The sequence below is a fragment of the Columba livia genome, chromosome 6 (genome assembly GCF_036013475.1).
Source record: "Columba livia isolate bColLiv1 breed racing homer chromosome 6, bColLiv1.pat.W.v2, whole genome shotgun sequence".
Classification (NCBI taxonomy): domain Eukaryota; kingdom Metazoa; phylum Chordata; class Aves; order Columbiformes; family Columbidae; genus Columba; species Columba livia.
Genome location: NC_088607.1, coordinates 19,730,921 through 19,742,231, shown reverse-complemented (window position 1 = coordinate 19,742,231; position 11,311 = coordinate 19,730,921). Strand labels below are relative to the sequence as shown.

Sequence of the window (11,311 nt, the reverse complement as noted above, 5' to 3'; positions counted from 1 at the left end):
CATACCAGCAAAATGCCAAGCTTTTAAAGAGACTTTGTAGCAAAATTCAGCAGCTCTTTATCTTGCCAGAAATATTTTCATTGTTTTCATCAAAATCTTTAATCAAAGCAAAGTGTTTCTTTAAAAACACCTTCCCTATTATAAATGACTGCTCTTCCAATTTCTCATTCTGCCTCTTGGATGTTACTATGGAGGCCTGGACTTCTCTTGTTTGAACACAAGCTTCTCCTGCCAGAGGATCTCTATTGTGGACTCACTCTGTCTTGCTGTATTTTAGCAACTCTCCTGAAATTTTAAAGTGTTTATCTTACACAGCTGAGAGTCTCCTCCTGTTTCATGAGCTTTACACTGGAATGCAGTGGAAGAGACCCAGGGCCTGTGGCCACCCAGATTAGAGGTTTTTGTAGTAAGGTCCCTATATGGTTTTGTTAGAGACTTCAGCTCTGTCTCTCTCTGTCTCTGCTCCTTGTTTGGGAGCTAGTGGGAGGAGAAGAGCTGAAGGGGCTATATAATCTCAGAGCTTTCAGATACAGAGTGCACCATCCCAGAGCAGCTATCCCCAGCCAGGCACTGTCAGGGTAAGTGGCTCTGAACCAATAGTGTGATTTACAGGTTGCTGGAGGACTTCAGTTAAATAATGTCAAAAGGAAGCTATTCAGGAGGATGTAATGCCATGTCATAGTTTGCTTATACATACTTACTTATAAGGATTGAATTGATAAAATGCTTCTAATATCTATGCTGAGGTGTCTTTATTTCATAGAACTTCTGAAAGGGAAATTAAAGTTCTACCTGATGATTTGCTGATTCCACCAGCATTCCAGCAATTGTATAAAGACACAGTCTGTGTAATGCCACAGCAGAAATTATAGCTATAATCATGTTTAAATGAACCTGTGTGACCCTGGGATGTTAGTTTTGGAAAGAACAGAGCTCCTGAATGAGTGAATTCACTCACTGTGTGGTAGCTTTTCTCAGCAGGTTTGCTTCAGCGCTATTAACTGAGTGTAAGGTGATACGAGTGTTTTGGGGAATGTGACTGTAAGAAGAGCTAGAAGTGTGCAAAATAGCAGTGTCTAGTAGGATAAAATGATGATGCATGCATATTCATCCTTGTCTCTATGTGTATGAAACTACTGTTCTGTAGAATGCCAAACATTTCATTAAGGAACAGGCTACACTATTTCTTGTGGGGCTGGAATTCCCTTAATAGATTATTGTGGAGAATGGTGAAGTGATTAGTTATCTTTAGGTGTTAAGCAGGTAGAGAAAAGAGGCTATTAATTACCTGGGAGAAAAAAATCTCCTTTATTTTACAGTGCTGAGTAACATTTGCTGCTTTAAGGTGTTACTACTGCATGCCATGGCAGTCCTGAGCTGTAACTCACTGGCTGGCAGCAGAGAGCCCTGTCTGAAAACATTCAGCTTTGATTTTTCAAGTTTTTGTGCTTTATTACTAAATATGGTTTTCATTTAGAGTCCACTAAGCTCAGAAATGTAGCCTTTCCTGCCCCCTTCTTTCCCCTCCCCCAAGTGATTTTTGGCATTGCATTAGTTGCATTGGTTTGAGCAAACCCTCTGACCTTGAACTCTGTTCCAAAAACAGACGACTGAGAAGCCTATTTCCTAATTAGGAAATGATTTGTCCAAACCAGTCTGTTCATTCATGTTAGATAACAATTGTACTCCATTCAGTAAATGTTTCAATATAAAGAGCCTGATTTCCCTGGAGTTTAATAAATGCAAAAATTGCAACCTACTTTCCTTTCCCTATAATAACGATTAAAAGTCTGGAGTATATCAAGTGAGGATTTCCCTGTCCTTGTCTTCTCCTGGGAGATACGCCCTCACAGCCTGCAGGAGCAGGGCTGCAGTTGTGTCTCCCGGCTGCCTGGCTGGGGAGAGGCAGAGGATCTCAAATGAAGGATTTGGGAGAACTGTCTGTGTTCCTTCATCTGCTGTAGAGGCTGAACAGATTGTGGGTTCCCCTGCTCATTGGTCATGGCTCTTGCTGACCCACTTCCCACTTTGCCCTGTGCTCCCAGTATTGCTGTGGCAGAAGGTTTTGGAGCCTGTGTGGAGCCAGCTGGTCTGGGGATGACAGCTGGCTCCTTTAGCTGTTAACATGCTGCAGTTTGTTGAACACTTCATGGAAGCCCAGGCGTAGACATAGCCAAGTGATTCCCTGCCATGCTATAAATTGCAAGCAAATAGTTCTTCTTGAGTTCTGGTATTCCATGCTTATTTCTGTAATTAACTTTAATATAAAGCCTTCAAAACATTTTTATTACCCTTGTTATCTCCCTGTTGCCAGAGGAGGAAAGCAGTTTCTTTTCACTGATACAAGGAGCCAAAATAAATTACTCTGCCACTCTACAAATGCAGTTCATTAGCTACTTCAAAATGATGATGGACCATATGTTATGGCCTGTTTTTAAAACACATACTGTCCCTGACTTCATTTTAAAGGTGGGTTGTTTTTTCTGACTGACTGGGAGAGGGCTGGAAAAGGAGCTTTTTTTTTTTTTTTTTTTACTTTTTAATTGAGAGCATTTCTTCTCTTTTAAAAGGTTAAATATAAACTTAATTTGCCATCTTGACCTCATGGGTTAATATCTGTGTCAGGAAAACACCACTGGTACATGCCTAGTATTTAATGTGGTTTGTCTGTGGGAAGCCCAGGACTAGATGGGGAAGATTGAAGTGTCAGGCTTTTGTCAGGGTGACAGAAAAGTGGGGGTAGTTGTGCTGAATCCAATGCAAAGGGATCTTGGTTTTTGCAGCTGTCAGTCCAGCATTCTCTTTTATCTCCCACCCACCCCCAGATGTGGATTTCTGTGACCAAATTTAGATAAACATTTGCAGCTCCCTGATCTGTCTGCCCATGCTGCAGGACTGGAAGTCTCCTCTGGAATCCCCTGGATAATCTCTAGTGCATACAGCCCTCCAGCAGATGTGGTTGAAACCTCTTGTGCCTTCAACAAGCAGTTTGTTCCCCTGGATGGCCCCACAGGCCTTGTGGTTGCCAAACCGGAGCCATACCTCTCTCTGCTGGTCTTAGTTCCTTTCATACAGCCATCTCTGTCTTCAAGGGTGGGGCTACTACCTGAGTATGCTTTTATTAAAAATTCTTTTCCTGCTGTTTTGATAGGTCTGTTTTCTTCTTGGAAGGCCTGAGGACGTTGACATAGAAGATGTGTGAGGAAGAGGACAGCACTGCTCTTGTTTGTGACAATGGGTCAGGGCTCTGTAAAGCTGGCTTTGCTGGGGACGATGCTCCCAGAGCAGTTTTCCCTTCCATCGTGGGTCGTCCCAGGCACCAGGTGATGAACTACTTTGATTTTTCCATACTGGGCTTGTAGAAGGCTTTGCTGCCCCATCCCCAGCTCTCCACCCCAGAGCCACCTTTTCCTGTGTCTGGGGCTAGCCCAGACCTGAATGATCTGTGTAACACAGTATTTCCAGGCAAAATAAGTCTAGCAGTGCACTCACCTGAGTCAAAGCAGGTTACTTGCCTTGTGAGAGGAGTCCTAAAATTTGTCACTCCCTTCTATGTCCTGGCTCTCTCTGTCCCTTAATTTTGGATTACCAAGAGAATTTGGTGACTAAATCCAGTTTAAAAAAATCACAAAAGTCCAGCGCAGAAGTATCTGGACATATTGACTGCCCTAAAAGCTGATGATAGGTGATGTGTGGAAAACTGAAGGAGGAAGAAGTTTTCAGTCAGCTTCCTGTTAACCTTCCTGATTTTATTTGTTTAGCTGTATCACAAATGGACACCTGCCTACAGTTGAGTTTCTTTAGCTTCAAGGTTTACATTTGAGTATATGATGCATTCCAGTCAATTTTAATAGTTTGCAAAATACATATATTATCTGAGCTGTTAAATATAGAGAGTTTCTGAGCCAAATCACCATTAGCATGAACTAGACCAGCTTGGCTAGGCCACATCAAACTAATCCTTCTAATTAGTAGATCCATGTAATTGCTTCTATGCTATCTAAGGACCTGGTAAAATTGAAAGAGGTAAACTGGTTGGAAGATGTTGCACTTTATAAACTCAGCAAATACATTTTAAGCTCTTCAGGGCAGAGTAAATGTGTGCCTAATCGAGGCCTTTGGGCATTAACATAATTTTTAAAAAAATTCAAATGCCAGCTTCTGTAGATAGTGTGCATGGTATTAATTGCTCAAAAGTGAGCCACAGACACAGTGGAAACAAATACAGCAGGTTTCTAGAACCTTTCTTTCCTGATCATGTATCACGTGCCCTGAAGGATCTTCCCATCATAAATTGCAAATCTAATTTGCCTGTTTCTAAGACAGGGCAGTAAGAGATGCCAGGGTTTGAAGTGTGTAATGACTAAGTTCTGATGAGAGTGTTATTCACTCAAAACATCCTGCTACATACTTTTTTTTCCCTAGTATTTCTAACTTTGACATAGATATTACTGTATACCCAGAGTAGTTTCCAGCTTCTGGTCCATGGGGCATTTCTACAGGATCCATTATATGCCTATATCAAGAAGCCTGTACCAATAGATTTAGATCATCTGGTTCTAATGTCAGTATTATAGTGTTCAAAAAGAAGAATAAAATATGTTGCAATTGAAACTTCAGGAAATGTGTGTATTGCTCCATCTTGACCCTTAGATGGCACAATGTCACTTTCTGCTTTTACTCTATTTTGTAGTTTAGCAAACACTTCATCCCTAAGTAATAGTGAACATTAAAACAACAGTATTTTTCCAGTTTATCTTGATGAATTTAACAGTGTACTTGTGCTGTTTACTTAAACTGTAGTGGAAACATGAACTCCAGAGGCTTAAGTGAACTAAACATTCAATTTTGGGAATTAAAGAACAATGAGTAATTCTCCATTCATTAATATTCATATTTTGTAGTTAGTATCACTGGCAGTTGGATGTATTTCACAGCTAATATTCTAACTACTTCTCACTGAGACACTAACTCTATTTCTGTTATTTTATAGGGTGTGATGGTTGGTATGGGTCAAAAAGACAGCTACGTAGGTGACGAGGCCCAAAGTAAGAGAGGAATCCTGACCTTGAAATACCCCATAGAACATGGCATCATTACAAACTGGGATGACATGGAGAAGGTATTTCAGCTTTGAAAAGTTTATATGTAACGCTGGTAAACAGAACTGCTTAAATAAAATGTTTACAGAACACCCACTGAATTTCGGATGGAAGCATCCTGCTACTGCATATGGTTTAATGAGAATCTTGGTAACAGCAAAGGTTAACTTGCATCTAAAGCTGAAGTATCACTAGAAGTACATTTAAAAAAAAAAAAAAAAAAAAAAAGTAATTTCCTAAATTTGCTAGTAAGAAAATGGAATTGAAGAAGGTTTCTGTAAAAATGCAAAGCGTGTATATAATTTTGATGTGAAGGGCACTGTTTACACACATAATTTTTAATGCTTCAAAGATTAGCAATATTGCAGTGCTGTGCATCAATTTCAGAGCCAGTGTTTCCATGAAAGGTTTCCAGTTATAGTCTGTTGGTATAATTTCTAAGATGGTATCTCAATTCAGTGTTGTGCTGTGGAAATAGGGCTATATCAAACAGCTGGGACATCACAACACACCACAAGTGTGTGGAGCCACACAGGACTTAGTGACTCTCATAGCACTGTAGATTTTACTTGGAAAGACAGCAAATCGACCTGCCTCTAGTCACCAACAGCTTGAAAACAAGCTTAGGAAAACTTTTTGGCCTTTAGAAATTCTCTGGTAGTTTTACTTCTTATTGGGATCCACCTGGCCTTAGACTTTATAGCTCATAGGAATGAGCTATGAGGAGATGATAAACACAAATTGACTTTCAGCCTCACAAACCATTTGTCTTCATTACCTTCTTTGAATTCTTGGGCTGGCCTCTACAAACCGAAAGACGAAACTTTCTTCCAGAGACCTGTTATCTGTTGAGCTCTACTGCGTAGGTCTGTGTATGTTCTAGAATTGTTCTGAAACTGTTTCACTTTCAATCCTTATTGAAATAGCATTTCTGGAACCAAGTCTACTTTGGTTATCTCTGTGAAGGCAATAAGAACAACTGTATGAGAAGTATTACTAACCTGTCTCTAGGGCTGTAAGCAGAGTGTTGGAGTACAATACCTGTCTGGAAGTGATTGTGAGCTGCTGGTTGATGGCGTTTCTTTCCTTTGCCTTCTGCCATTGTCCTCAGATCTGGCATCACTCTTTCTATAATGAGCTTCGTGTTGCACCTGAAGAACACCCGACTCTGCTGACTGAAGCACCACTGAATCCCAAAGCCAACCGAGAGAAAATGACCCAGGTAAGCTCACACCGAAGCTACGGAATAAGTCCATCTTTGTGAATTCAAGAGGATGTGAACTTCACCGTTTCTGTTAGTCATGCCATCTTGACTGTCCAGTAGTCTATGTCTTCTAGTTACAGGCATGAAAACTACATAGTGACCACCTGTCATATTTGCGTATTTTTACATTTACTTTAGAAGGTCAGTGTATCAGCTCTGAATGTGAAAACTTCAGTCTGTCCAAGCTTAATGTCATCTTAATATTTTTTTTATGCCCAGGCCTATTACAAAATCATCTTTAATATGTGCATGTGTCTATATTCATATGTGATAGGTATAGACCAGATACAGATATTTTTTGATTTAGATTTTGTATTATATTTTCCTTCCTTGTTATTACTAACCATCAAGAAACATGAAAATCTTGTCTTCTCCCTCTCTTTCAGTTAATTGCTTCAACTAAACTAAAAACCCTAGTGTTAAGGTCATTATTTTAATTGCATTTCAGATTATGTTTGAGACTTTCAATGTGCCAGCCATGTATGTAGCTATTCAAGCTGTTCTGTCCCTCTATGCTTCTGGACGCACCACAGGTAGGCCCCTGGGGAATGTGACATACAGATGTTTGAAATAGGTAAATGTGTTGATGTGCACCTGGGAATGAATTGTATATTATCTTCTCAAAGGGATTGTGCTTGACTCTGGGGATGGTGTGACCCACAATGTGCCAATTTATGAAGGCTACGCTTTGCCACACGCCATCATGCGTCTGGACCTGGCTGGCCGTGACCTGACAGACTACCTCATGAAAATCCTAACAGAACGTGGCTACTCCTTCGTCACCACTGGTAAGGACATGCTCATCACTGAGGAAAGTTGTTTAATGTGCAATGTTTCTAGCAGCCTCAGAAGAACTGAGAGTGGTTCTGTGTAGTTGAACAGATACAAGAAGGAATCCAACAGGAAATTCCCCTGAAAGCCTAGCAGAGGATTTATTTTAAAAATGGGGAGGGTGTTGAAGGATGGGTCTTTCCTGAATACCATTCTAAAGACTGAATCCTCTTGACAGCGGAGCGTGAAATTGTCCGTGACATCAAGGAGAAGCTGTGTTACGTGGCCCTGGACTTTGAAAATGAGATGGCCACTGCTGCCTCTTCCTCCTCCTTGGAAAAAAGCTATGAGCTTCCTGATGGCCAGGTGATCACCATTGGAAATGAACGATTCCGCTGCCCCGAAACCCTCTTCCAGCCATCTTTCATTGGTAAGCTGACTGACTGTTCTGCCTTGATAAATTGCCCATAAATATCAAGTCCCTATTTTCTTTTGATTGAGTCCCATTCCTAGCTCACTTAGATGTATACATGAGTACGTCCTAGCACCCATTATAAAATAATCTTTTAGAACAGCACTATTCATATGGTGGAAGGAACTTTGTGTCAAACAATAACACAAAATGCTTTCCCAAAATAACCCTGCATGTTTATTCCTGGTTTCCAACATTGGGCCCATGCCATTTTGTACGTTATGCAGTTGGCTGCTATGAGGAGTGTAGCTGCAAAGTCACTTTTCTAAATAGTGTGAGGATTGCGGTTTGAATGTGCTTGCAAGGAGGCGGATGTGGGAGGGAAGGTAAGAAGCACTACTTTTATTTCTCAAGAGGACTGCTCCAAATCCTGAAACCATGGTTCATCACATTTGCAGAGCAGAGCCAACACAATGCCATGCTAATCAACAGCCATGAAGGCAGACTTGCAATGAGATCACACAGAAAGACAGGCAGTAGAATTTCATTTTGGAAATAGATAAAAGTAGTTGCATACTTAGAGGTATTAGGACATATTTTGACTGAGCTGGCTCAATTTAAAAAAAAAATAAAATAAATTCCAAGACCATATAAGGAATTCTTAGAACACTGGAGATTGCCTGCAAAAGCCTAGTGGAAACTTTACTATTCCACACCCCCAGCTTTCTTTTTAAGGAGCAGTTGTGTACATAAGGGAGTGAGGAGGGCTGTGCACCAAAGAACTCCTGAGCAAATAATTTAGGCAGCTTCGGAATGACTTTCCAGATTTCCACAGCTCTGGAGATGGATGTCTTCCAAAAAGACACTAAAGTACATGTTGTCAGTTTTGACTTAGCAACTCCACACAGAGGCTTAAAATTGTTTCCTCAGTGTTGTTCTGCAACTTCCTCAGGCATGGAGTCTGCAGGCATTCATGAAACCACTTACAACAGCATCATGAAGTGCGATATAGACATCAGAAAGGATCTTTATGCCAACAACGTGCTGTCTGGAGGCACTACAATGTACCCAGGTATTGCAGACAGGATGCAGAAGGAAATAACTGCTCTGGCTCCCAGCACTATGAAGATCAAGGTATGGTGCAATTATTTGTTCACTATTTGAGTTGTCATGTACAAAGCTCTCAAAAATCTAGTAAAACATAGCAACAATTTACAAAGTGCTTTGTACATATTTTTACTCTTCATACCTTCCAGCAAATGCCACCTGCTAACTTTTTTGGTGGAAGAAGAGAGCCTTCTCTCCTCTCTTTTCCTTGTTCATGGTGATATCTGCAAACTGCTATAACACAGCCAAAGGAAAATAGCACGGACCCAGCAACATGAATTTTCCTCTGGGGCTATATGTGAGCTTCTTTAACCCTTTTGGCTGATGGAGATGGGGGAGAGGAAATGCTGGTTTTGTCCTTGACCTACAAGTTCAGAAAAGAGACTCCAACAAGCCCATCTTCCTTCTGCAGCTTTGAATTTTCCATTCCTTGCTTTGCAAACATTTTACCAGCTACACCGATGAGAGTCCTCCATAGGTCACTCATTTTTCTAAGCCCTCCTGGGCTATCATTATATGTTCCCAAACCAATTATCTGCCCTTTTCTCATATGCAGTCATGAATCCACAACTTCACTACTCTTACTGGGCAGACTGACTCAGGCAGAGAAATCGAGGATTTAGACTGAGACTTAAATAACAACTTTCAAACTTTACTGCTTGCAGCATTGCCAGGGATGATACTAGCACATAGATACAGTGGTTTTGTTAATATCAAATATCACTGCTTTAATATTTTTGTGTGACAAATGTATCTTATTCACAGTGGACTGTTGTACTTAATGCTTTTATTTCTTAAATAGATCATCGCTCCTCCTGAACGTAAGTACTCCGTCTGGATTGGAGGCTCTATTCTTGCCTCCTTGTCTACTTTCCAGCAGATGTGGATCAGCAAACAGGAATATGATGAAGCTGGTCCATCCATTGTTCACCGCAAATGCTTTTAAATTGCCTTATCTTTATATGTCTCCTTAGTGTATCACTGTGAATGTATTCAGGAAAATACATTCTTATAATTTCATTCCATAAATCCTTCATTGTAATGACTCTAATTAATTGGATACCATGTATTTTTTAATAAATTCTAATTATGCTATGAAATTGCTATTCTATTAACAAAAACAAACCAAACATGCATTTGTGGAAGTACCATTACAGTTGGTTTGCAGCTCCATCTTGTGACACGAATTTGTTACTACACTGTACTTGGCTTAATAGAAAAAGTGATACCTTTGGCTTAGTTATACGAAAGCTTAGAAAATGCTCAGCCGTCAGGCTGCACATTGTCGAAATTTAGCCTTAGTAAACGTTCTAATCTACAAACAGAATCCGTATTGATTTTTCCAAAATTTTGAGCAGTACCAAAGGACCATCGCATCTGTTTGATATCATCAGGATGAGCATGTGCACTATGCTTTGCATCTGCTCTACCCAGAAAAAATTAATTATCCACATCACTTCTTAATTCACAGCTGTCATGCTGGAAAAGCTATTTTTTTTCAGTGCGTAGCCCAGAGGTTTACGATGAATACTACAACAGTTCAGTGTGTTTTCTTTAAAGAAACAAAACTTGTTCCTCTGGGAGCATATCTAAACACTAATAGTAGATTGAACACATGACTTTCCTAGCATATGTCTGCAGGATGAGTGCAGCCTATTATTTTTATGTTGTGTGTAGGTCTAAAGGGTAATTAAGCTGGCTTAATACACTTTCCCTTCAGAATTGTGTTTTTTGGTGGAAGGGTAATGTAATCGAAGTAGATAAAATAATTTAGAAAACTGTCTTTTTCTGTGATTTTTCTGATTCCAGTTGTAGTCTCAAGTACATCAAAACTGATAGTCAACTAGAGGCATATGCATAGAAGCTGAAGACAGTAATACTGTCTTAAAAATATATATGTGAATAAAGAATTCACTGAGACAGTCCTGGAAAATGTAATTTCTAAGTAACTTGGTACAATCTGTATTCATTGGAGTTCAGGATAAAGGATGATATTTATTTTTGTTACCTATTTTCCTGTCTAAACTCAATAGTTTACCTCACCTGTTACTTATTATCTTTCAAACTGTAAGCTCTTTGCAACAGCACTTGTTATTCACCATGTCTGCATAGCCCCTGGGTTCCAGATCTTGTCCTGTGTCTGACTGTTAGCACATGTTCTGAACTTTTTCATACTAAATTTATTATTTAAAGTGTAGGCCAACTAGGTTCTTTGAACAGATACTAAATAAACTTTTAAGAGCAAATGACTTTGTACGGTTCTTTCTTCTAACTCTATCTAGATCTTTTCATCTAACTCTAGACAGATCTAGGGAATCTCTTTCAGGATAAGAACTTGATTTCAAATACAAGTTTCTACTAGAGGGTTGCTGGAGAAGACACATTTATCCAAGACACTCTGATGCATCTCTGCTACTTGTGATGAGGGGCAGTTCTCAGGTAAGGATTTGAGTTTTCCTTTTTCTTACTCAGTAATTTAGTCAGAACTTGAGATATATAGGGGTGGAATGGGGAAAAGGATAAGAAAAACTCCAACAAAACAACAACACCCAAACTGATGTATTTGCCTCTACTACATATAACGTAAATTCACTGAAGTAGTGAAGAGATGTATATAGCCAGAAGTCACAAAAAGCCAGCTGCTGTTAAAACTCC

General features: G+C 39.8%; 1 protein-coding gene across 1 annotated transcript; it reads left to right on the top strand.

The window, feature by feature from the left end:
- Positions 1-369: 369 nt before the first annotated feature.
- On the top strand, positions 370-10,902 carry ACTA2 (actin alpha 2, smooth muscle). The gene is made up of 9 exons (XM_005502994.3): positions 370-578; positions 3,152-3,323; positions 4,994-5,122; positions 6,214-6,324; positions 6,815-6,899; positions 6,993-7,154; positions 7,376-7,567; positions 8,502-8,683; positions 9,459-10,902. Exons 2-9 carry the CDS (start codon positions 3,195-3,197, stop codon positions 9,600-9,602), a joined length of 1,134 nt encoding a protein of 377 aa, XP_005503051.1. The 5' UTR covers positions 370-578; positions 3,152-3,194; the 3' UTR covers positions 9,603-10,902.
- Positions 10,903-11,311: the final 409 nt, after the last annotated feature.